Source organism: Leuresthes tenuis, unplaced genomic scaffold, assembly GCF_036924035.1.
Source record: "Leuresthes tenuis unplaced genomic scaffold, fLeuTen1.0.hap1 SCAF_8, whole genome shotgun sequence".
NCBI lineage: Eukaryota > Metazoa > Chordata > Actinopteri > Atheriniformes > Atherinopsidae > Leuresthes > Leuresthes tenuis.
The window spans coordinates 8,453,421-8,477,921 of NW_027325362.1; the positions used below are offsets into that span (position 1 = coordinate 8,453,421).

The 24,501-nt window shown below is 37.9% G+C and overlaps 1 protein-coding gene across 1 annotated transcript in view; it reads right to left on the reverse strand.

The window, feature by feature from the left end:
* LOC140312844 (inactive phospholipase D5-like) overlaps positions 1-22,554 on the reverse strand; it is a 56,914-nt gene extending 34,360 nt beyond the window's left edge. Inside the window, exon 1 of the mRNA XM_072390686.1 lies at positions 22,275-22,554. Within this exon, the coding sequence (XP_072246787.1) occupies positions 22,275-22,280 (6 nt within the window). The 5' untranslated portion in view covers positions 22,281-22,554. The remainder of the gene's footprint in view (positions 1-22,274) is intronic.
* Positions 22,555-24,501: the final 1,947 nt, after the last annotated feature.

Below are 24,501 nucleotides of genomic sequence, written 5' to 3' on the forward strand. Positions count from 1 at the left end.
TGCACGTAGGTGATAAACACAGAAAATAACGCAGACTGACAGGGGAGTGGCAGCTGCTACAGACGTAGATGTATAATAGACAAAGTATCTACATACTCTTTTTACATCAACAGCAATGTCTGCTGTAAAAACCTTTTGATGTTAGATTTAGATTTATTCATCAAAAAAGGACAGTGCGCATTAATGCACCCAGTGAGCCAGGTAAATGTGCCAGATTTAGCCACGGGCAAATTTACATCTGTCGATCCTAGCAGGTTGATGGAAAACAACAATAAAGACAATAACAAATTGAAAATAAAATAAACCAAAGATACAATACAGTCAAGAGACAAAAAAAAAAAAAGCATCCAACTTGATTCTGGCACTGATGTTAAAGAGACACTTGCCACCTATTTCAATCATTTTTGCCGAACAGTACCCCATGGGATCTATTGCTAATGGTCCGATGCAAGATACAATTGGGAACGCAGCTTTTGGAAAATGTGTGATGTAAGGAGCAGTTATAACCTGGATGTGAGGCAGAAACTGGGACTGGGGCCATTATCATTACATAATTTCACAGTACATTTGAGATGAACATAACAGTATATATAGAGAAAAACTAGTTTGCAAAAATACTGAATAATTGTTTGCCCTGTTTCAAAGCCGACAAACATTTGAAAGAATATTGATATTTGTGCCAGGCACTGGAGCAGAGACTGTTACTCTGAGAGAGTGTCTGTGTTTGACTGAAAAGGTCATCCAGAGACGTTTTTAACTTTTCTGTGGTGATCGATATTGATGTTGCAGCACTGTAGCTCTGCTCACATGCACAAGAACATGCCACAACATGAACATTATTGTTGACTTTCATGTAGATTTTAAATGAAGGTAACAATGCTGCAATCTCAAAGTTGTGTAAACCACAATACAAGCATAGCTGTGTGCAAACACTGAAATAATCTGTTGAGATCAAGGACAAATCACAAATGTGGGAAGATTGAAAAAAAAAAAATTGTCATTAAATAATTCTTATAATCACAGCTAGTGTCAGCCACATTACTTCTGTAGCCTAAAAAAAATACTAGATTATCTTACCGTTCTCACTTTAATATTTGCCCTCACGCTCGAAAAGTCTCAGCTTGCATGTAGATATGCTCTGCTGCACCTTAAAACTCTGTTTCTGCTCTCAGATGCACTGAGGCTTGTGCAAATGTTCTGTTCACCACTTTGAGCCTGTCTCCTGGCACTCTGGCTTTTTCTGTGAACTCACAAAATATCTTCTTTTGGATAATTGCTTTTTGCCTTTGAACAAATATATATATATACAAAACTGTATGCAAAACAGCTCTTTGTCAGGCATCTGTTTCACTGTCACATGTCACTGTCCATCATTATGTAATGACCACATTACACACAGCGAGTAAAAGTGTAATTTGCTGTCACTACCATGTGAAACCCAAAACTGTTCATGTCTTTTTGATTTGTTGTTTAGAGATTATAGATAATGAATGTTCAAATTTGGAGTTCTGATGCTTCCTCACAGCTGTTTGGTTACCACTACTCGTACTAGTACTTACATGTTGTACTTTATTGTATTTTACTAAGACAGAGGTGCAACACATTCATTCTGTTCTCTCTATCTTAATAGTGTGCTGCTCCAAACATGTTGTCACAGTTCACCACGTCTGAAATACTGCATGCTCCTGTCTTATAGCAAGTGACATCAACCACTCCTCTCCAGAGAGACAGTGTGCTTTTAGTTTAGCTGTCTGCTCAGGTGTCCTGAGTGAACCCAGGGCGACAGCCCTCTGCCAGACATCGGACAACTTTGCCCTATCTCAATCATATTCATAGGAACTTTATAAGAATGGGACTTCAAAGTAATAGGTCTCACCTTCCCAGGGGAAAAGACTGTGGTTTATGAACATTCCCTAGTGTGCCAATAATGGGATTTTCAGAAAGATTAATGTAACAGGCAACATTGTGCAAAGGTGAACAGAATTTTGGACGAAGAACGGCTGATGGTAAAGCCTTGTGGAGGAGTAGAAAATATCCTCCAGGCAATAAGGTAAATAGAGTTGACTTTGAATCATAGAGTGCACAGGCTAGTTGGCAGAGGGCCCCTTTTCCATCTCTGGTTAATTTGAAAAAGGAATAATCACCTCAACTTGACACCACTGGTCAAATCAAAGAAAGGAATAAATGAGCAGGTTCCTGGCCCATTGTAATGGCTGGATGCCCAGAGATACATGTCTCTGAAGATTTTTCCACTACCAGTCTGTTTGACTATTCTGTCAAGTCTTGTGATTTTATGGAACTGCTCACTCTTGTTGGTGATGGTGGAAAAGGAACTCTTTAAAAGATGTCCCCATAGATTTAATTAATTTAAGCTCACAATGATAGTCCTGTGCACAGGTTTTGGGCCCTGTATATGTCCATCAGACATTGACAGCAGGAAGGTTCCTGTCTTGAATTTATTCTGCAACATAAGCAACCATTTTCAGTGATCAGCAGTATAAAAGTTCTGTGAAAGTCAGCCTGGCCCCAAAATGGTCCGATATCAACGTCAGTGAGCCAAAGTAAATGAGGAGGCAAAAGACATGGAGTTCAAAGAAGCTTGGAACAGCCCGTCTGCCACAAAACTGTGTTTGTGTGTGTCCAGGACAACCAATGGCTATATACCACTGATGTGCTGTAATAACAAGAACACTAATGTAATGCCACATCTGACATATCATATCTGTTGTCCTACCAAGCACCAAACCCATTTAACAAGCTGCATTGCCACTTTGTCCATTTTTATTCATTCAGCTTAACTTTATGCTCCAGTTTTACTTATCTTGAGTAGCTTGACATTTGGGGATTTGTTTTGCTGTCGAGAGTTAGACTAGAAAATCAATAGCACCCTCGTTTCTGTGCACTGTGCCAGAATGAGAAGCCCATTTGCCTAGATTAAAAAAAAAAAGAAGAAAGGCAGCAGGGTGTACTTAGCTTGACTCTGTCAAATATATATATATTCAGATCTGTAACTGATCTCTAATTTTGTTTCCTTTGTTACTGGAAAGAGCAGTGACAGATGTTTTCACTTATTGATTTGAATATAAAATTTTCATAGTATATAGACTTGAAACCAGTGAGGTAGTGCCAGAGTACAAATCCACTGATGATTGCTTAGTGCTGGCTCCAACAAACTCTCATTCAAACAGCATCAACATTTTTCATGATATACTAAGTCAACAAATCTTTTTCCCAGAAGTCATTACATTATCACCAGCTAGATTCTCTCCACCTGAGCAGTGTGCTGGTGGTCCCTCTAAGAGTAATTCAAAATTGAATAAATGTTAGGCCTCAAATATCAGTAAGGGGTTCAAGTATCACTATTTCCACCTTCTTCTTCAAATATGATCAGTTCTGACTCCAAAACGACAAAGATGGTGATACTACATCAACTTATTTGATAAAATCTACGTTTAATCATTCTCAACTGGCTGGAACTTATTCAACATCAGTCATCTCAATTTACTCTTGGCAGGAAAAAATATTACATAATTTCCCCCCAAAAATGAACTTTCTAAAGGTCAAAATTACTATTTACATTTGCTAGTTTCATACTTGTGCTCACAATAACAGGTGTAGCTACATGCAGTATAACAAACAAATGCTGATCACTTGTCACAATTAATGAGTGTTGTATTGGTTGCACTGAGGAGAGACCAACAACACATTTCTTGCAAGTATTAGTGGGATACAGTATTAGCACCAATAGTTAAACTAATGCAAGCTAGCCAGCTAACTTCAGCTGAGATTTATCAGGTGTGTCAATATACATTGCTCTATTTTAAGTCCTACTGGAGATATGAAAAATGCACATCCAAAACTTTTGTCCTCAATAGTTGTTTTTGTGATGTCTCAGAGACTTCTTACATCTTACTGTGAAGCACATCACAGTAACTACGGTAGATTGCCAGATTCTTAAACTTAAATATTCTGCATTGATGTATCTGAATTCATTAGAATAATAATCCCTCATTACCTTATTGCCTTGCTCTGCTTTATGTTGATTAAACACTGTGTCATGGTATTTCGATGCTTTTTCATTTTGTAAACTCAGTTGTGAATAAAGAACATTGCTCCTATGGGTCCAGATGACCTTCTGCATACATAGCGTAACAATGAATAATGTGATTTATTTTTCATGTTCTTTAGGAGATATTGAGCACATCATGGTCAAAGACTGATGATGCTTTTATACTTTCTCCTTTGTAAAAAAAAAAGAGTAGACTTTCTCCATTTTATCTTTCTGTTTGCTTTTTAAAATTGTTTTGCTAACAGAGAGAGCTCCTGCCTTTGGCTCGAGTCTCAGTCCACACAGCATCACTGAATCAAATCAATAGAGCAAGAATATCATCCGTCTTTAAGACAAGTACACACAAGACAAGGACGCAGCATAAAAGACACCTCTCTAAACCTCAACTATACCAACAAGGTTACTTTTCACAAACATTTTTGGCACTATCTTTCTGTTTGAAGCATCATTAATGGTGAGTGTTGTTTCAATTGTTAGATACAAGGGTAATACATTTGTTGTTAAAAAAACATTAAATATCTGCTAATTCCAGGCAAAATAATCATGGCACTTTTTTCCTGTGTTCTGTCTGCAGTTTGGGTCTGTCTGCAGGACTCCACATTAACCCCACTAATAATCTGAATAATAGCCAAAGAGGAATAAAAATGCCTTAATCTGAACACACTGATATGAACACAATCAGAATGAATTTAATATCATATTAGCTGTTTGTTTTTCTGAATTGTTTCTGAATGCTAATCCATCCATTCATCCATCCATTTAATCCAGTTTATCCTAAATCAATATTCTGAGAGACACACACACACACATTGCACATTCATATTCCCTTTGTTGACTGAGATGATTAATCCAACAGGCATGTCTTTGGAGTGCAACAGCAAACTGAAACATCTGAAGAAAAGCCACAGAAGCACAGAAATAACTCACAAACTCCAACACAAAATGAAGATAGTGCTAACTCCTGTCGGCAGCTTTAGGTTTAGGTTTTCGTTTAATTACGATAGATAAAGGTCAATTCATTCAAGAGAAGAAGGCGTCCACATCCTGCTCTGAGATCAATATTTATTATTCTGCTGTTCTTTCTAATGAAACAGTAAAATGAACACCCCAGACTTCTCCTGTAATCTTTAAACAGAGGCAAAGAGTACAGAGATCACCAATAAGTGTATATGTATATAGGATATAAAGTTATACATCCTAACAGGATGATGTATAGCATCAGAAGAGATGACTGACATGTTTTCTCCCTGAAACTCGCCATTTAAGCAGATGATACAACGACATTCAGACAAGAAGTGTAGTAGGAACACATTTATCTTAACTAGACAGAAAATACCAGACTATTTCTTTATTGATTAGATTATCAATATTAAATTTCTGAATATTTGTCTGGAAAAAGGTCACAGAGACACATATTACACTTCCATACTTTTTATGCATCTGATTTGTTGGAGAAAACAACAATAACTCTCATATCTGCATGAAATGACAATATGGTCACCAGGGCACACCGTAGTTTTGGCTTATGAAATTATTTGAGCAAAAATGTACACAAATAATTGTGTTACTGAGACATAATTATTGACATAAAATGTTGAAGAGGGTAAATGGCCTGAAATGTTGTCAAATTTGTAATTTTAGTCGTAGCAGAGACACACTATTATACTGTAATCTATGTGGCTTGACTGTATTATTTATTATTCGTGAGCCTTGATTAAATTTATGTGAAAAATTAAATGAATGCTCTTTCTATAGGTTGGAAACTGTTTCCTCCCCCCAATACTCTATAAGGCCAAAAAATAAAGTTCCGCTAAAATGAGCTGCTGTGTAAATTAAATATGCGGCAGCAAGGCAATCCATCACCCCTCAAGGCAGTTTGGAGACCAGAGAGCTTGACAGTCCCAGAAGCTCCAATCTACCCTAGATTTACTCTTGACAGTCACATACCCACATACCTACACTCGGTGAAAAAAACTCTCACTCAGGGAATTGTGCTGTTGTTTCTCAATCCGTTCACTTCATCTCTCTATCCGCACCTCTCCACCGGGGATCTATTCCCTCGCGGGGGTGAAGGTTAGCACGTTGAAATGTTCATAGGTCTGCTGAAATCGTCCATCACCCAGATTAATCCACCATGCCATGCCTTTACAAGGGTAGCCGAGACACAGAGGCAGTAGCCTATGTGTAAGTTTGTGCAGAAACTCTCAATTCCCTTGCAATGAAGATCATAATTTATTATTTAATTTCCGCTGCACTGGTTGCAGTGTGTCCCACCTGACAGACAGTTTCGACTTGGAAGTAATTGATGCCTGAAAGTTCCGACAGTGGGCAGTGTGACTGATGCTTCTCTCTGTCCAGGGAGGCCTAGAACTGATTGGCTCCTGTGATCTAGTGAGAATGCTTCTAACGCCTGTGGATATTTTCGTGTCTCAGCCCATCAGGATTGATTAATGGTAGCACATTGGTGTGATGGGTGGTTGTTAAACTCAGTGATGCTCTACTTACAGCTTATATCTATCTTCATGTGTGTCAACTGCACAAAAAAAATTGACACTGCCAATCCTAATCAAAGCTTGAATATTCTGTATAGCTTCTCTAATAAGGTCTTTAACTACAGAGGACAGTTGAAAATAACATTTTATAGTGGAAAAAGTACAACTAGACTAAGACAGCCACTTATGCATCAGTCAGGTGAGGAAACATAGCCTATCTCTCCTTCACAGAAGCTTTTGGATGACCTTTTCCTTGATCTTTTCGATAACTGTCTCTATGGGCAAAGGTCATTGCTTGTCTGTGGAAGCAGATGGCAGCTGTAGACCTGAACCTGACCTGCAAAGGATGATATACATTCCTTAAACTCTCTAAGAGTGTGCATGTGATAAACAGGAAGACTGTCAAAGGTTTGGGTGGACGAGAGGACAGAAAATCTGAATATTTCTTCACAAAGAGAATATCGAAGAATGACAGCATGAGGAATTTATTGTAACATCTCTTAGAACAAATTTCTATTGATTCTGGGGACACAATCAAATGTTTCTTTAATACATGCACACACACACATATATATGTTTGAACAACCTTAGAAACTTTGACCTAAAACCCCAGACTTTAGCAAGTTAAACCTCAGGGCTGGGCAGAATAGGTGAGTGAATAATGAATTTGTGGTTAATTTGAGACGTTGTATTTTTTTCTGTAGCTGTTTTTTACAGTAAAAGTCACAACATGACTTTAGTAGAGTGTGTTGGTTAGTGTTACGGATAACCAGGAAGTTACACTGCAGCTATGTTTTCCTCATGTATTCAGTGTTTTTTCTGCTTGAACAAAAGTAATCGTCAACCTTCTTAAAACGATGAGCTCTTTTTTTAAAATTTATAGCCTAGACTGACTGATTGACCTTACTTTTGACATGGATATAATTTAGAATCAGTCCAAGGCTTTGTTATAACTTCCTAAATTCAACAAGAAGTCCCTGTACTTTTATAAATACAAATCTGCATTGTACCTCTACATACCAAGGACAATGTCAGAATGAACAATGGCAGTTTGCTGCATCTTCTAACATAAAAATCAAATGAGGAAGGTTTTCCAGCAGTAAATCCTCTGAAACTCATTCGCTTATGAGCTGAAGACTCTGCAGTAACATTTCGAGATGACATATTGTGTTTTTTTATAATTAGTAAAATGTTACTGCTTCCCATTTACAGCTGTAACGTCTGCTCTGTGATCCATTCTGTCCTAGTTTATCTCACTCTGCCTTTAATGCCTTCCTCATGAGCAAAGAAGCTCTGCACATTGGCCCCAGCTTTACTCTCAAAATCAATATGTCAATTATAGTCCCATTAAAATTACATGAGAACCATGCTGACGATGATGAGAGTTAAACCCAGTGTAACCCCCCCCCGAAAACAACTATCTATCCTTGTATCCACTCAGCTCTCATCAAGTATTCTTCTTTGTCCGGTTATCTGAGAGTCTTGCAGCACAGAAACAGAATACACTTGTGAGGTAAATGACAAATATTTTTTTTCAAACAGCATCCTCTGTTTTTGGTTGTTTTACTATATTTCAAAGATATTCAAGGAGGTTATTTGCATGTAATTTCTCAAATAAATTGTACTCAATTATTTTTCTTTGTTGTGACTGCTGATTTTATACTGAATTTGAAGTACATTCATAAAACCTGCAATGAAATTTTTTTATGAGAACTGAAACATTGTAATTAAGATGAACTATGAAAAAAAAAACATCGAGTCATTTTTGCATCATTTTCATTTGATATGGCAAACAGATCCAACTGCTGCCTATTTAAACAGAGGAGTTCCTTTTACAGAGTAAAATTAAAGCTAGACTACCCTGGTATTTTGTTACTGTTTGAGAATGAAAGTGGTAGATTTGGCTCCTCCTCAGCCTAACAAACAGTGGAGGGCATAAAAATCTGAGGCGAAATGGGTCGCTTGTCTGCATAGTGCAAACACAAGAGGTTAAAAAATATCTGTCTGAGAGTTTAATTAATGTTATCTGTCTTCTGGCTTCGGGTGAACACGATTACATCAACAGCCCTCAGTGCAGTGTCACCTGCCTGATGATAATGATGCTCCCAATGATAAGGTACTCAGAAATTAAACTTTGCTTCCACAATGTAAAAAACTTAGGCTACCTCATCTTAAGGATCTTAACCTTACCAGAGGCAGCGAGATCGGTTGTTGGATTGTGTGAAAGTGGCTGATAACTCCATGGTACATGCAAGTGGAGCTGAGCTGATGCCTCATAATAGTTGACACACCTAACCTGTCCCAGGGCAAAATAGGTGTCCAGAACTCCACAGGTGGCTCCACATTTAAAGCAACAAGACGTATGTCTCTCTGTTGAATGAGACTTGCTAGTGGCCTTCTCTTCAGGATCACCAAGAATTCAAATAGAAAGAAAAAAATGCATAAACACAAAATAAGTATTTTCTGAGTTATTTAGTTTTGTGTAAAATTGTATATAAAAGTTAAATAGACATTTACAGAGTGATAATCATGATGATGTATGATTTACAGGTTTTTGCAGAGGTTTAAACACAGGCGTGATGTGGAGATTTTGGCTTGCCCTATGGTGTGACTAAAATGAAACGAAAAGTTTCAAAACCACTGCTGTCGAAATCAAATGACCTGCTGTCAGTCACGTAATTATGAAGTCAATCTGAGAAAAAGAAAACTGATTTATGCCCCTCCAAACAACCCAGCAGGAAGGTGCCACATCAGTGGATTCTCTGTGAAATTTTTCATTCTGCCAAGATAGTGTGTACATGTGTGAAGCACAGATGTCCACACAGAAAGGAAAGAGAAGCCACAAGATGGTGCTTTGAACTTATCACTATATTCACAGTCTTCACATCCACTGGCTGGTGTCACATCCTCTGGAAAAACAAATGGCACAATAAAACCCGCCAAGCAAACTAGTCTGAGGGCAGTGTCTCTGCAGGTAAATGCAACACTGACCACTTTTAGTGGGTTGTAAGACATGACTGAGATGGATAACATTTGTAGTTGATGTCTTCTTGTTATGTTTGAGTTTATTTGTTCTTATTTTGTATGTGTTCATATGTTTCTGCCTTCAAGCCCAATATTCAGTCTGTTTTCACTCTGAATTTGGTCTTCATCAGCTTTAACATCTGAGGGAATTGTTGTGGATTGCCAACTGGTGCAGGAAGCATACAATTGGTTTTTCAAGCTTTTTCTCACCACTCTCATGGGAGCCTGTGGTGAGAGTGAACCAAAACAAAAAATCATGTGAGCAACAATAAGCTGGAACGCATTATCAAGCTTTATAAAGCCAAGAGAAACTGGAGTCTTTTGCAGAGTTCTTTTCATGAAAAATTCATCATAGATGCTCTAATGAGAAGCAGTTTAATTGTTCTGGTGATCCATTAGCACACAGAAAATATTGGATTTTCTGATAGATTCTGATTATAGGAAATTACCTTTAGTGTTGACTCAGACAGTCTAAATCTTGATATGTGGTTTATTTAAAATCTATAATTTAATGAAGGTATAATTATCACAGGTTTTTAATCTAAATTGTCTTGCTCAAAAGTCTTGTTGGTTTCAAAGAAAGAAGAAACATCCTGGGCTTCTCCTCCTTAATCCTATCAGGCTGGTGAGCAGGCATGTGAAACATTTAACCACTGAGAACTCGCTCACTGATTTTTATTCTGATAGTATTTAGGTTTACTAGTTTTCTACATAAATTGTTTTGCTCACTCTTTTCAGTTCCATCTTAATAGCCGTTTGGTTAAGTTTTGGCACCAAAAGCATTAGGTTAGTTAAAGATGTATAAACCACTTGATGGAAATAAAAGATCGGGAATCTTTGCTTAAAAAACATCCTTTTATACCATCTTCCAAATGCTTGAAAGCTGCATTTTCTGGGTGTGTCTCACTTCATGTTGTGTTATATCCACATTTTTTCCATCTTGCGTTTTTAATTACCTTTTAAGGTTTTTAAAAGTAAAAGGGTAGACATAGCCTTCAGTTATAAGACCCCTCTTTTATGGAACCAGCTGCCAGTTTCTGTTCGGGAAGCAGACATCTGCTCTACCTTTAAGATTTGGCTTAAACTCTCCTTTTTGTTAAAGCTAGGTAGGCAGGGCTTTGGTTACAGTGAAACACCTTAATTGTGCTGCTACAGGCATAGACTGCTTGGTCCATGCTCGGTGCATAGACTGCACATGATGCACAGAGCACCCTTTCTCACTCTGCTCTCTCTCTCCAACTTCATGTGAGGTTATTTTTGTCCTTAACTTGCGCTTCTGTTTCTCAGCAGGTATCCCTGGTCTGGTATTATGGTGTTTGCTGACCCCACTGCCGTGTCACCTCGCGCATGCTCATGACAGTGGATTCAATCAAAGAGAAGATTCAGTGAAATCTGTTGGCCTCCTAAGCTCAGCAAACTTTTTTTAACTAGCTTTATATGAATTGGGCTTATTTGGATTTTAAATAATTTGATTTCAATTGTTTATGATTGTATTACAATTGAATGGGTTATAATTGGGTTGAATTGGACAGCATTTTTAAGATGACATTTGTTGTTATTTGGCGCTATCATTTAATGCAGTTAGATTATTCTAAAACCATTCTTCTATCATCTTATCTCATTTGATTAGTTGACAATACTTGCATTATTACCTCAGTTAAACACCGACACAGTCTTTTTCATTCCTTAATAATTTTCTTCATAAGGAGAAGTGATACTTCCATGCATCCAATAATATGATCATTATATTACTCTTATAATAAGCTCCTTTGGGTGAAAGGACACACAAGAAGCACACTTGTGTTGGCTAGATTACTGTATGGCGTTCTCCTCTTACTAAAAAGTGGATTTTTTTTGCAGATCGCTGCATTTTTCTCCACGCCTCTAACCATCTGATGGCATTTCCTGCATATCTATAATAGTGAGTGTATCCTATTGCCAATGGTCACATCACAATCAGCTACACTTCGCTGCCTGTGCATGTGTTGTGTATGTGACCGTGTGTTTGTGGCCGAATCAGCAGGATGTTCAATTACACCGGCTCAGCTGGTGGATGTAGACAGAGGATGGTTTACTGAGTATCTGCTCACACACATACCCACTCAAGCATACACATGCTTTGTGAGCCAAAAATGTTTCATTAAAGTTCTGCCAGAAGAGCTGCTTGGGCTTGATACCCTGACAAGCCACAGGCCTCGGCTAATTTTCCACAATGGCTGGGAACAAAGAAAGGAAGAGAAAGGGCAACAGAGGGGGACTGAAATGATTCACAGTAAGGGCTCAACTCTTCCCCTCTTCCTGTTTATATCATCTGGACCACTGTAGGCTGCAAAGTTCAACACATAACATCCAGCCAATAACCAAAGCGTAATGCTCTGTGTTTAATAATTCAAGAACTGTTTAGATTTTTAAAGGTGCTGAAGATTTTTTGTGCAATGACGAACCCTCTTAAAAAAGAGGTTCATTCACAAAACAACCTGAAAATGTGTACTTTGAAGTATACCTTGGACACAAAGATATGAACTCTTTGCAGAAGGGGTTTCAGCACAATATCTGCAGTGCAGCTAAAATAAAGCTGAGCAGCAAACCAATAACCTTTTTGGCAAAGTTAGACAATACTGGACTTTATAGAGTACAGCACTTTTTGTATTTGTGCTTTGTGTGCTTGTGTCTTTGTGTCTTTAGTTGAAGCAGACCAATCAGCAGCAGCTCTGCAATTAAGTGTCCGTTCACAAGAATAAACTTGGTTACTGTTGGTTTATGTTCCTGGATTTCTGTATTTGGATGTCAGCTGTGTGTGTGTGTGTGTGTTTAGGTGTGTGTGTGTACTCATTTTGTCGGGACTTAACTTCTTTGTGGGACAAGTTTCCCCGACTTTCATTCAAATTTTGTCATTAAGCTGACACTTTCATCCAAAGCAACTGTACAGCTTGGGTGAGGAACAGCATTAAGCTTCGGCTCAGTAAAAAACCCAGAGGTATTCATTAAGTTCTAAATAATTTAAAATCTATTTAACTACCACAGTACAAATACAGCAGATACAACCATAAAGAAACAGGAAACGAGAATTTATCAAAATAAATTAGTCTTCAAGAGATTCCTGAAGGCAGAGAAGGATGCTCCTGTTCTAATAGCATTTGGTAACTCATTGTGGAACCACAAATAAAAACAGTCTGGATTGAGACTGTCTGGTGCGTAGGAACAACAGTGCCAGCTGATGCTAGTGAAGGAACTGCAGTGGTTGAGAGGGAGCTGAATCCTGTATGACTGAGTTTAGAAAGCTGGGTGCAGACCTGGCAGTCCAGCCCAGTCACATGGAAAAATGGAAAACAGTCACTAAAGGAAAATTTTGCATTCCTGCTCATGAATATGAAATCTGCATTTTTCTCCTGCCATTCAGCTCGGCTTCCAAAGAACTGTATTTCAATACGACACCCGGTTTATGTTTCTTCATGTTTTGTGTTTAGTCAAGGAGGCGTGATACATCAGCTAGTAATACATCAGCCACAGTAAAAGGATATTTTGTTACGATACATTATCACAGTGCCAGCCTTGATGCTTTCCTCCACTAACCTAATAATCATTTGAATTGTATTGCCTAACCCTTGGACTGTATCTTTAAAGTACACTGAGATTGCATTTGTGATTTTTGTGTGAATTTCTAACAGATTTTATTTTTGTGCAGTGGATTAAATCTTGTGACTGAGCCCTTCATATTTCCTAGTGTCACTATGAAGTGTGCATTTATGGTTCACTTACTAACCTTGTTGATTTAAAACATCAGTTACTTTGTAACCATGCTTTCCATTTGTTTTTTCACGTTTTTTTTTCAAAAAAATGTTTGTTAAGCTGCTTGCATTGTAATACTGATATTGGGATCTTGCTGTAAACAGTGTTATTACAGCCTCACAAAGCAGATAACTATTTAGCTGTTATTGCTTTTCATTCCAACATTTTCACCCGAGAGAACATTTGGCTGGTGTATCAGTTTAATTTCTCAACAGTTTGTATTGTTAGACATTTATGCAGGTATTTTTGCCTGACATTCCTTTTTACTTTAAGCAGAGTGGATGGAAGTTTATTGTGCGACTGTTACTGGGAGTCTGTCAGCCTGCTGTTTCTCTTTGCCCTTTTTCCCTCTTGCAGACTTCTGGGAAGCTGATGTTCACAGTAATGAGCTAGCACACCAAGAAGTTTAGAAGCAGAGACAAAATCAGGACAGGCAGAAAACATTAAAATCACTGATTCTAGACTTTTTTGCACAATAACACTCCTGTCATGAAAAACTTTGCTCAGCACAAGCAGTCCTGAAGCAACCTATTCAGATTTAGTGAATAAAATACATGTATTCATTTTTCAGTGATACATCATATTAATCTGTATTTTCAGTGATATATTGTATTGCCCCTGACATCCTCATTCCTTAATATTTTTCAAGCTTCTCGTGTTCCTTCTTCTTGATGTTGCTGTCACTTGGGATTGCTACATCTGTCACTGCTGCCTTCTCCTGTAGTTTGTTGACCACCAAAATGTCTGGTTGGTTAGCCATGGCCATTTCATTAGAGTGGATGTGAAAGTCTGACATGATCTTAGGTCTGTCATTTTTCACCACCTTTGGAGGTATCTCCCTCTTTGACTTTAGAACTTCCAACCCATACTTGTCATAGATGTTCCTATAGACTATTCGCACTGCTTAGTTATGGCATTCCATGTATGCCATACTTGACAGCATCATACACCCTGCTACTATGTGCTGCACTGTCTCAGAGGCCTCTTTGTACAGCCTACACCTGACGTCTTGTCTGCTGTGGTAGACCCTGGCCTCTATTGCTCTTGTGCTCAGCGCCTGTTCTTGAGCTGCCATTATTAATGCCTCAGTAGCATCTTTCTGACCAGCCTTTTCTTGCCACTGATAGCACTATCAGCCTTTTCTTCAATCAGTGGGTGGTACATGCAGTGCACAGGCTTATCCTTCCATGATGACTTCTCTCTCTTGCTGGACTTCAGCTGCTTGAGGCACTCACTTGACAGTTCATCACTGGGAGCCATCCCCTGATGTATTCCTGGATCTTTGCTCTTTCAACCTGGAAGGTGGCTCTCTAGCCCCCGGCCTCCCTCCCTTGGAGTGGAACCCTCCATGTATTGTGAGGAGCTGTCTTGTCTTGATATCAGTGACTTCTATCTCCTCCTTTGACCAGGTTATCAGAGCAGTCGAATATCTAATAACTAGCAGGGCATAATGTGTGCCTTGATGGCTCAGACTTTGTTCTTCCAATTATCCCGGTCAGAGGGGTGATAGGCAAAGGATATTTTAATATATAGGATGTTCATAGTGAATAAAGTGAAGAAAATGGCAAAAATAACAATTATACATGTTCACTGCAGAGGTTTCGATGTAAATTATTGTGGGACATGAATTAAAATATCAATACTGTTGCCATCTGATTTACCCCCCCACTTTTTTAAGTTGTACATAGTCATTGTCCCCATTAAAGATTTTCTTTAAAGTAAATTTAATACATCTCTTAATTGAACAACGACTTAATGAGAAGTGTAGAGTGCAGCTATTGCATGTGCAAAACAGATGTACTGTTCTATTAGAGACATGAATCACGGACACACAGGATTTATTGCTGTAATAGAGGCACACTGCTCATTTCACAACAACCCCATATGTCAGACAGACAACAGTTAACAGTAGAATTATACAGGTGAATTATTAGTCTAGTGAAATTTAATCTGACTCCTGCCTCCAAACTATCTAATGTATTGGTATGCATTATTATGGTTGAGAGGGATGTATTAAACTGTAAAATGTGTGGAAGAACAGATGAAACAATGCAACCCGATCTTACTACAGAATATATAACACCTATATTGATCTACGTTACAAAACGAAGCAATGGCTCAAAAGGTCAAAAGGCTCGAAAAGTGTAAAACTACTAGACTTTATGTGCTCCAAAGCCATCACACGTTTATGTCTGTCTTTTAAAATCGGATCATGCCTACGTTTTGCATTGTGTGAAACCATTGCAAAAGGTAGTGTCACAGTATGTTACATCATGTTAACACTGCAAACTGTCACACCAGAGTGCATAGTTCATTCATTTGACTTTTCTAATTCAATGTTAGTCATGGTTGGTTAGGGTTAGATAATAATAAAACATGAGGGGTAGGAATAAAAAATTATAAAATACATTTTTAAAAAACAGGCGGCAAGGCTTTGATGGTTGTGGATACATAGAAGTTGACATCACATTGCCTGAAAACTACCCTGTGCAAAACAACTGGCTAACTAAATTAATTGTTCATCTCACAGAATATACGTCTATATTTTGACATTGTATTTTTGTTAGGTGGACAAATGTTCCTCTAACGTATTTTCTTGTAAGACTGGCCTATACATCACTGCACTTTGACCAATAAAGATTCAACATCATCTTCTTCCCTTGCCTCTGTTTTGCATCAGTCACATTCATAATTAATGCTTGGATAAATCAGACTGCTCCCTCTCTGTTAAGATTGTGTAATGTTCTAAGAGACATAATTTGTTTTGCATGGTTAATCCCTTGTTAGCACAGGATGATGAATAACGTGTCTATCCAAAATTCAAAATCAGCGTTTCTGTGTGTGTGTGTGTGTCTGTGTGTGTGCTCGCGTTTGCGTGTGTGTGTGTGAGAGTGAAGAAAACTGAGCTGCAGGTTTCAGAAAATGACATGGCAAGCAGAGTCAAAGTATCATTGTTCTAACAAATATAAGCATACAATAGACAATCCGCAAAACGTTGGTGGTGAGTTATCTCAGTGTAGTAAATGTAGTAGCTGAAGGACTGGAATAGGTCTCTGATTTTTTTCATGGGATGCAAAATCGATCAGCTGTTAACCCTTTTGGGAGAACTTTGCTATTGAGACAGACATCCATATAACATCAAGAACGTAAGATTCTGACTCTATCACAATCTTTGAAGACTTTCTGGGTGCTACTTTAACAAAAGATACGTCCACTGTCACTCTCTATGAGCCTGAACATCAGCTAGTACCTGCTTGTCCCAAAAGGTTTACATGGAATTCCAGTCAAGAATACCTACAAGCCTCATCAGCCTCTGTAGTGTATAAGATATCATGTTTACTATTGCCTTGTCAGTGGTCCAGTTTCTCAGCTGGAGATGGTGAGACAGGTCACTCTCAGACAACACAGAGACGCAACACAGAGTGCTACAGAAATTTCTGAACAATGGAGTGTGATAATTTTATAGCACCAAGTAATGATGTGGTTGAGCTGGCTGATATGTGCAGGGTGTATTAGGTTATGACAGCAGAGGTCCAGCTGTGTTGTGCTTTCTAAAATAAAATCACATGTCAAACTAACATTAACGTAGTCTCTTCAGTTCCCAGATGTTTACAGACTATTTTTAAAAGAAGAAAATCATTGCAGCATGACACAGCATGGCAACCATTTTGGAATTGGGATAGACGTGCTAAATGAAGACCACTGGACTTGTTAGAGTATGTCATTCTAAGTTGTATCACTCTGGTGACCTGGCTACTGTGAGTGCCAACAAATGTGTTTGGGTCATCCAGTGAGGCTGTATGACAGATATCTGGACTAAATTCCTGTTTTGTCACCCGAATTTGTTTCAATACAAGTATATTTAAAAAAAAGTCTAGTAAAGGCAAGATTATCAGAAGATGACATTTTTAAGAATTGTTCAATCAAATGCATTCTGCCTCTTTTTCACTCCACACAAAGAGTTTACATACATGTAACCAAAGCCTGCTAATTAGTCAGGGCCAGTTGGACTACAAATATTTCAGTGTGAAACATCTTGTCCATTGCTTTTTTTTTTTTTTAGAGATTATTGTCACAAGAGTTGATGGGTGACAATGGGGTTAAAATGTCTGGGGAGCAATTTCAAAATTGGTCTGTAAGTGACTGATGGTGGTGTTATTAGCCACACAATATATAATGGCTTCATCAGTTTGTGAAAGCAAAGACATTCAGCTATTCAGGTCATTTTTGCAGCCACATTCCTCACCTTTCATTCAGAAATGCCCTTGAAAGTGACAATAAGAGCTGCTGTGTACACATGATTGAACAGTACATAAAGTGAAGTATGATAGTTCTTATGGTATAAGTTTTCTTTCCACAGCATTTCATATTGCTATAAAAATGGATAACAGCGCGTTACACATGCAGTGATGTAAAACAAAGAGACAGAGGATGAATGCAGCTGAAAATATCACTTTTTCATGTGTTTAAACTTATTGAATGATGAGTGTTAAACTCATGGGGGTTTAATTGTACAACAGAAACAACGCCGTACTTTTACAGCTACATGCAATACAGCATTGCGTCAAAGTAAATCATCTTAAAGTCCCACACTTTACCTCATCTTTTATCTTTATTTTTCCATTGGACCCCTACTTTGACAGCTCAACACACATTCACACCTAACAACTCACATGATGTGACCTCAATGTTTCTGAAGGTCTCGAAGACTTCCCAAACAATTAAATGCCTGAGACACCCCAGTTATTCCCAGTGATAAAGTAATCCGGAGCAGAGGTGAAGCATCTTAAAGAAATCAAATCAAGTCTGGGTTCTTTCATTTAGCTCCATTACCTGAATCCTCACAAAAATACATCATGCGATTCTGCATCACTCTACTGGAACGTCAGTTGAATAACAGGCTTTAGACAGCAACTGACAGTGTAGACACCACGTACTGCTGATCTATGTAGGCATTTACTGCATAATACACGCTCTTTTTTTCCAGTTTTTGATTCACTTTCTCCCAGCAGGAGTTATGCAATTGTATGAGGCATGCAAAGCCAGTTTCTGACACACTCACCATTCATGTAACACCTTGAGGACTGTCATTATATGACAGCACCAGAAAAAACACCATATTAGAATCAGCATTTATTCAGAAATGCTTTACGCAGAAGTCTAAATTGGCCTTTCAACTCAGTCTGGTGTTTTTCTAACTTTGATAAAAGTTAGTATTCAATAACTTGAAACTAAATCTGATACTGCATTCCAGTCCATGACATTTAAAATATGTAAATAGAATTTGGGAGGTAAATCCTTAGCTGTAATATTTGTTATTTGCTAATTTGGATAAATGTGTTTTACATCCTTATTTAAATAATACATTTCTATATGCGCAGTACAAGTATTTTAATTTTTTATAGTAGAGATGCATTTTATAAGCTGGGTCTAGTAAAGAATAAAGCCAGAGAAGGATGGAGGAGGCATATTGAAATACAACGGTCTCTATAGTCAACACACACCACTTTAACCCCGAAGTTCAGCCAACAGAAACTCCAGAGAAAACATTCTTTTTTCGGCAGGAAGTGAGATCTGTCCAGAGAGACCAGTCTCTGGAGACATATCCCACAGTGAAAATGTGCTGACTGATATGTTTCTGCAGGAGCCAGTAGTTTGGTTGCCATGGATACAGTTTCAGGTGTTTTTGGCTCGACTATTTGCTGGCGTATGACATAGTGGTGTGATGGCTTTTTGGTCTGATCTTGTGTGTCCTTGCATGCTTGTGTGTGCAGAAATGTGTGTGGGAGTGTGTACCAAGCAAATTTATACATTCTGTGAGAGCAATTACAAAACTCTCTCTTTTTTCTCTGCCAAGCAATCTTTCTATCATTAAAATGGTTTCCTCTTCTCATGCAGTGCTACATTTTCAAATCATGCTGTCATCCAAATCCTCTTGACTCTGCTTTTGTGGTCTCTCTTATCTCTGATATTCCTTCTCCTACTCAACACAGTTAGACAGTCTCAGCGTATTCGGTCATATTTAAGGCCAGTTCATGTTGGCCCAGCAGCCCTTTTGTGCTCTCTGCGTTCATGCTGAAAGACTGACTGCACCAAGGAATGAAGAGAAACAGAGATAAAGAAGAAGGAGAATAAAAGACAAAGACAGGCATAAACCAGGAGTAATGGTCATGGGATATCTTTCTATAAAAGTCTTAAATCTAACTGACAGTTGTCAAAGGTTGTCTGATGACACAGGCTGCATAAGATTACAGTAAAATCCAGTAACGGGGGCGCCTGATGTCTGCGTTGGGTCTGAGTCATGTATCGAGCACTGCTCTGTGATTTAACTAAAACAGCCAGTGGGAGCTGGTCAGTTCATGGTGAGGTGAACCTCGACGAGCTTCGTCTGGATCTCCTCCTCCAGCATTCTTTCATTTGTGTTATGATGGAAATGTACTTTGATTAGAACTCCTGTTCTCAGCAGTGGGGACATCTCACTCTTTGTGGAACTGTGCTATTTTGTACCATCTATGCAAAGGGACACAGAACTGGATACTTTTTGGATACTTTTCGTAAAGTATCCAGAATCGGTGAGACAACTGTTTACTGATTACTTTTATAGCCTGACCAATACAGCCATTTATATTTTGGCTCTCACTCACTACTTTTACAAAACAATATTCAAAATTCTTCGCTTGTTTCATTTGTAGACAAGCATGAAGAAAAGTGTAGGAACAATTTTAGACAGTTTGCACAAAAAAAAATTCCAAGGAAGTTAAGTTGTTTCTCAAATGACAAATGTTTTAATCCAAGCACATTTTATTCACATGAATGATCAAAGGTTTACTGAATGCATGTAAGTGTGTAAAACGTCTTTTGCACCACAGTCTTGTATAGTTACATATTTTCTGAGATGAATGTATGCCTACTGTTAGACTTGGAATTTTACTATAATCCACAGTAATATTCAGTGGGAAATTGACATTCTTGTATGAAAAAGCAGTTACTAAAAAAGAAAATATCTGAGGTTGTGTATGGCAAAATAGAAACAAACAAACAAAAACAATTTAAAAATGTTAACTGGTACAGCTCACACATTGCTAAAACTTTATTTATTGTGGGTGCATTTGACCAATTTATTGCCACTGTAGCCGAGTTTTCAAGAATCAGAGACATTTTTTGGATGAGTTAATACCTCTTACAGACATGCAAAAGAGTTAAATTTAACTTCAGTTTAGAGAAAAAGGTGTGCCAAAATGATTTTTTTAATGTATTTTATAAAGAACTAAGATAAAAATAAGTCCTTAGACTTTGCTGAAGCTTGACCACACCATCTGAGGCAACCCCTGATCATAACACTGCCACCACTGGCTTGTACTGTAGTCAGTAGGCATGATGGATGCTACTCATCTTCCATTGCACCAGAATCTTTATGCTCCAAGACTTTTTTTTTTTTACAAATAGCCGCACAAACAACAGCTTTCTTTAGACTACACAGCTGTAGTTTATATACCTTGACTTCTCCTCACTTTGTGCATGTTGGAATATTCTTACTTTCACTTTTAAACATTGCTGACTGTCTTTGATTTAATTTAACTAAACAAGTAAGTCATCTCCAGTCACTATCACTCAGGGGTTTTCTTCCAACCACATTTCTTCTCGAAAGATGAAGACTGATCCTTCCCATGACGATATTCCAGTATTCTAGCCTACTTGTGCAGAAAAAAATCCATCTATCAGTATTTCCATATTACCCCATCAATAATCTTTTACTGCAAGCTTCTGTTGTTGTAGCTCCAGTCCAACATTTATCCCAATGTTGTAGTCCTATTTTTTACATTCATTATTCTCAATAAACTAACCATCTTTTTCTTTTGTCTGCTTCTGTTCAGTCATGTAAAAAATACTAAAGTTCTTTCATGAAACATCAAAGTCATTTCAAAAGATTAACAGCACTAAATATTTGTTTGAGAGAATGTAACGCTTGCATTGTTCCTTTAAAACATACATGCAGTCTAAATGTAGGAAATGATACAATATCACCGCTCACTACGCCAGCCACTTTGTTCAAACTTGTGTAAGACATTTCTAACATATGGGAAACAGGTAGAACATAGTGAATTAACAGATAAATAAATAAAAGACCACTCTGAATCAATTTACCTCTCGCTGCCAAATATAACCTCTGCTGTCTGCCCGTGTAAACCATCAGAGATTCACAGGTTTGGAGATGCACTTCACAGGTTCTACAAGTTCTAAAGGAGCTGTAATAGTGCTTTTAAGATGGGGCTTCTGCAATACTGGTTGAATGAAATCTTACCTTGTGGACACTAGAGTCCTAGCAAAATATACCAGCCTGAGAATTAGATGTTCTCAAATCAATACAGAACTTTTTTAGATGCACTCAGAAATAAATTGATATACACAGTGATGGAGACATGCACATATTAAGAGTTGTGCGAAGTACATTTAGATGTATTTGAGCTACTTCTCATAAAATGTCTGTGGAAAGTATGATAAACCAGAAAACCGCCAACACCTCTGTCCTCGAGCACGACAATATGTTCAAGACTACCCCCAGCACACACACCAAGTTCAAAAAGCCACTCATCGCTTTCTCATCCACAGCACATTATTATCAATCCAAGAGAGGATGGTGGAAACAGTGTGATAGATAGATAGATAGATAGATAGATAGATAGATAGATAGATAGATAGATAGATAGATAGATAGATAGATAGATAGATAGATAGATAGATAGATAGATAGATAGATAGATAGATAGATAGATAGATAGATAGATAGATAGATAGATAGATAGATAGATAGATAGATAGATAGATAGATAGATAGATAGATAGATAGATAGATAGATAGATAGATATTATGTACATAAATATATGTAAATGGAGCTCACCTTCATGGCTCATCCCTTCGTTGTCCGTTCACTCTGAAACACGTGTACTTTTCTTGGTGTGTGTAATAACAGAAACAAAGTGTGTGAGCTGTGAATCGGCTGCTGCCCCTCTTCTCCTGGAGTCACAGGGGACAGGAGTCCACCCCTCAGCACAGCAAAAATGAATGTGTTGGTGTTTGTAAATGCACGTGTATGTGTGTGAAAAGAGTGTGAGTGTAACAAAGCAAAAGTACTGCTCCACTACAACTATATGGCACGCCTCAGCTATCTATCTATCTATCTATCTATCTATCTATCTATCTATCTATCTATCTATCTATCTATCTATCTATCTATCTATCTATCTATCTATCTATCTATCTATCTATCTATCTATCTATCTATCTATCTATCTATCTATCTATCTATCTATCTATCTATCTATCTATCTATCTATCTATCTATCTATCTATCTATCTATCACACTTTTTCTATCATCCTCTGTTTTCACGCCCTTCCTCCCTTTTCCTCTCAGTGCGTCTCACTTTCCTCCTCTCTTCTCATCTCACTATATCGAATGTTCGTCCCTACCTCCTTCTAACTCTCCCTCTCCATCCCTCCCTCCCATCTACTATCTCACCACTCCCTCCCTGTAAAAGCAAGCTCACATTTCTCCCTTCTCCCATGCAGACCCAGAGAAGGGAGGGAACAAAGAATGAATAGATGGCTCGGCTCTCTTCTTTTTTACTGTCCAGCCATTTGTCTGTATTGCTTGTCTACTCACACCTATTTGTGCAACTCCTCTGCCTTTAAGTCATGCTTAATTACTGTCTGTGTGATTACATTGTTCCTTGTGCACTTCTTCTTCTCAAAACTAGTCTGTTTGTTATCATGTTATGGCATAAATTCTATATATTATGCTGATGCAGAGGCACAGCAAGGATAAATGATATCTTCAGAAACATTTCCAAGCAATAAAACTGTAACACACAACTGAGACAGAGACTGAGGGTGAAGACATAGTTTCTAAGATAGAATTTAATCAGTGCCATTAGGAACAGATCTCACTTAATAATTCCTCAACCAAAACCTTAATATGATGTTATCACATGTGATGGCAATGTTAGCAGCTCACTGAAATGCAGAGGAGCTACTGTTCAGATGCAGAGTATCAACAGTAAATATTTTAGTATGTCTGTCCTGCAGCTGTGTGCTGACACAGAACAGTCAACAGAGGGTGCTAGTACACTTCACAAGCCAGACATAATTACGGTGTGGCAGAGGTAATTAGAGTAGAAAGGATAGGAGAAACAAGGCTGGTGGGTGGCTTTGTTTGATGGGATTGATGGAAGTTCACTAAGGCAAAAAAACTAGCTTCTGTCTTTAAGTTCTGAACCTTGCAATTTTCAGGTTGTATAATTATATAATGGAATTACAACTATGAATTCTGAGACAGCCTTAATGTTTGTAGATGTATATTTGTTTTTTAGCTTAAGATACATTAGCCTTTACTTATGAGAACTGCTTAACTTATTTCACACAAGACAGAACAACACTCAGCAGAAAAGTCCATCTTTTAGAGGCATTATGAAGCCATTACTGAGAATGGATCAGCAGAGTGAGGCAAAAGATTATTTTTCATGGTTAAAGCCTTCACAAGTGTATTGTCTTTATATCCTCTATGGATTGCTGCCAGCTTACTATCGAGCAGCTTAAAACAACTTCACTGCTTTGGCAATAAAAGCTATAAACAAAGACCATTAAAGTGTCCAACCAAATTTTACAAATCACTTGCAAGACTAGAAGGATTACCTTTAGGTCACATTTAAGATTTGTATACCCAGCATCTCCACTATATATATATTTTTATATGTGTTTTGTTTATTGTGTGTGTGTGTGTGTGTTTCAGAAACACTTACAGAAAAGATTGACATAACCATAGACACCAAAATCAGCCAATATAATCCAAAAAAACAGGATACAATGATTTGCAAATCTCATAAACCAATTTTTTAATCACAACTGAACATGGGAAACATGAAATGTTGAAAGTGAGACATTTAACCTTTTCATGAAAAATATCAGCTTACATTGAATTTGACTCAGCAGCACATATGAAAGAGTTGGGACAAGGCATCCCATCTTTTAACAACAGTCTGTCAGTCATTCCTCATTCAGGTACTGTGAGAGACATATTTGCATGGTATTTGTGAGTACCTATAGCACAGATTTACGTTGAGAGTAACTA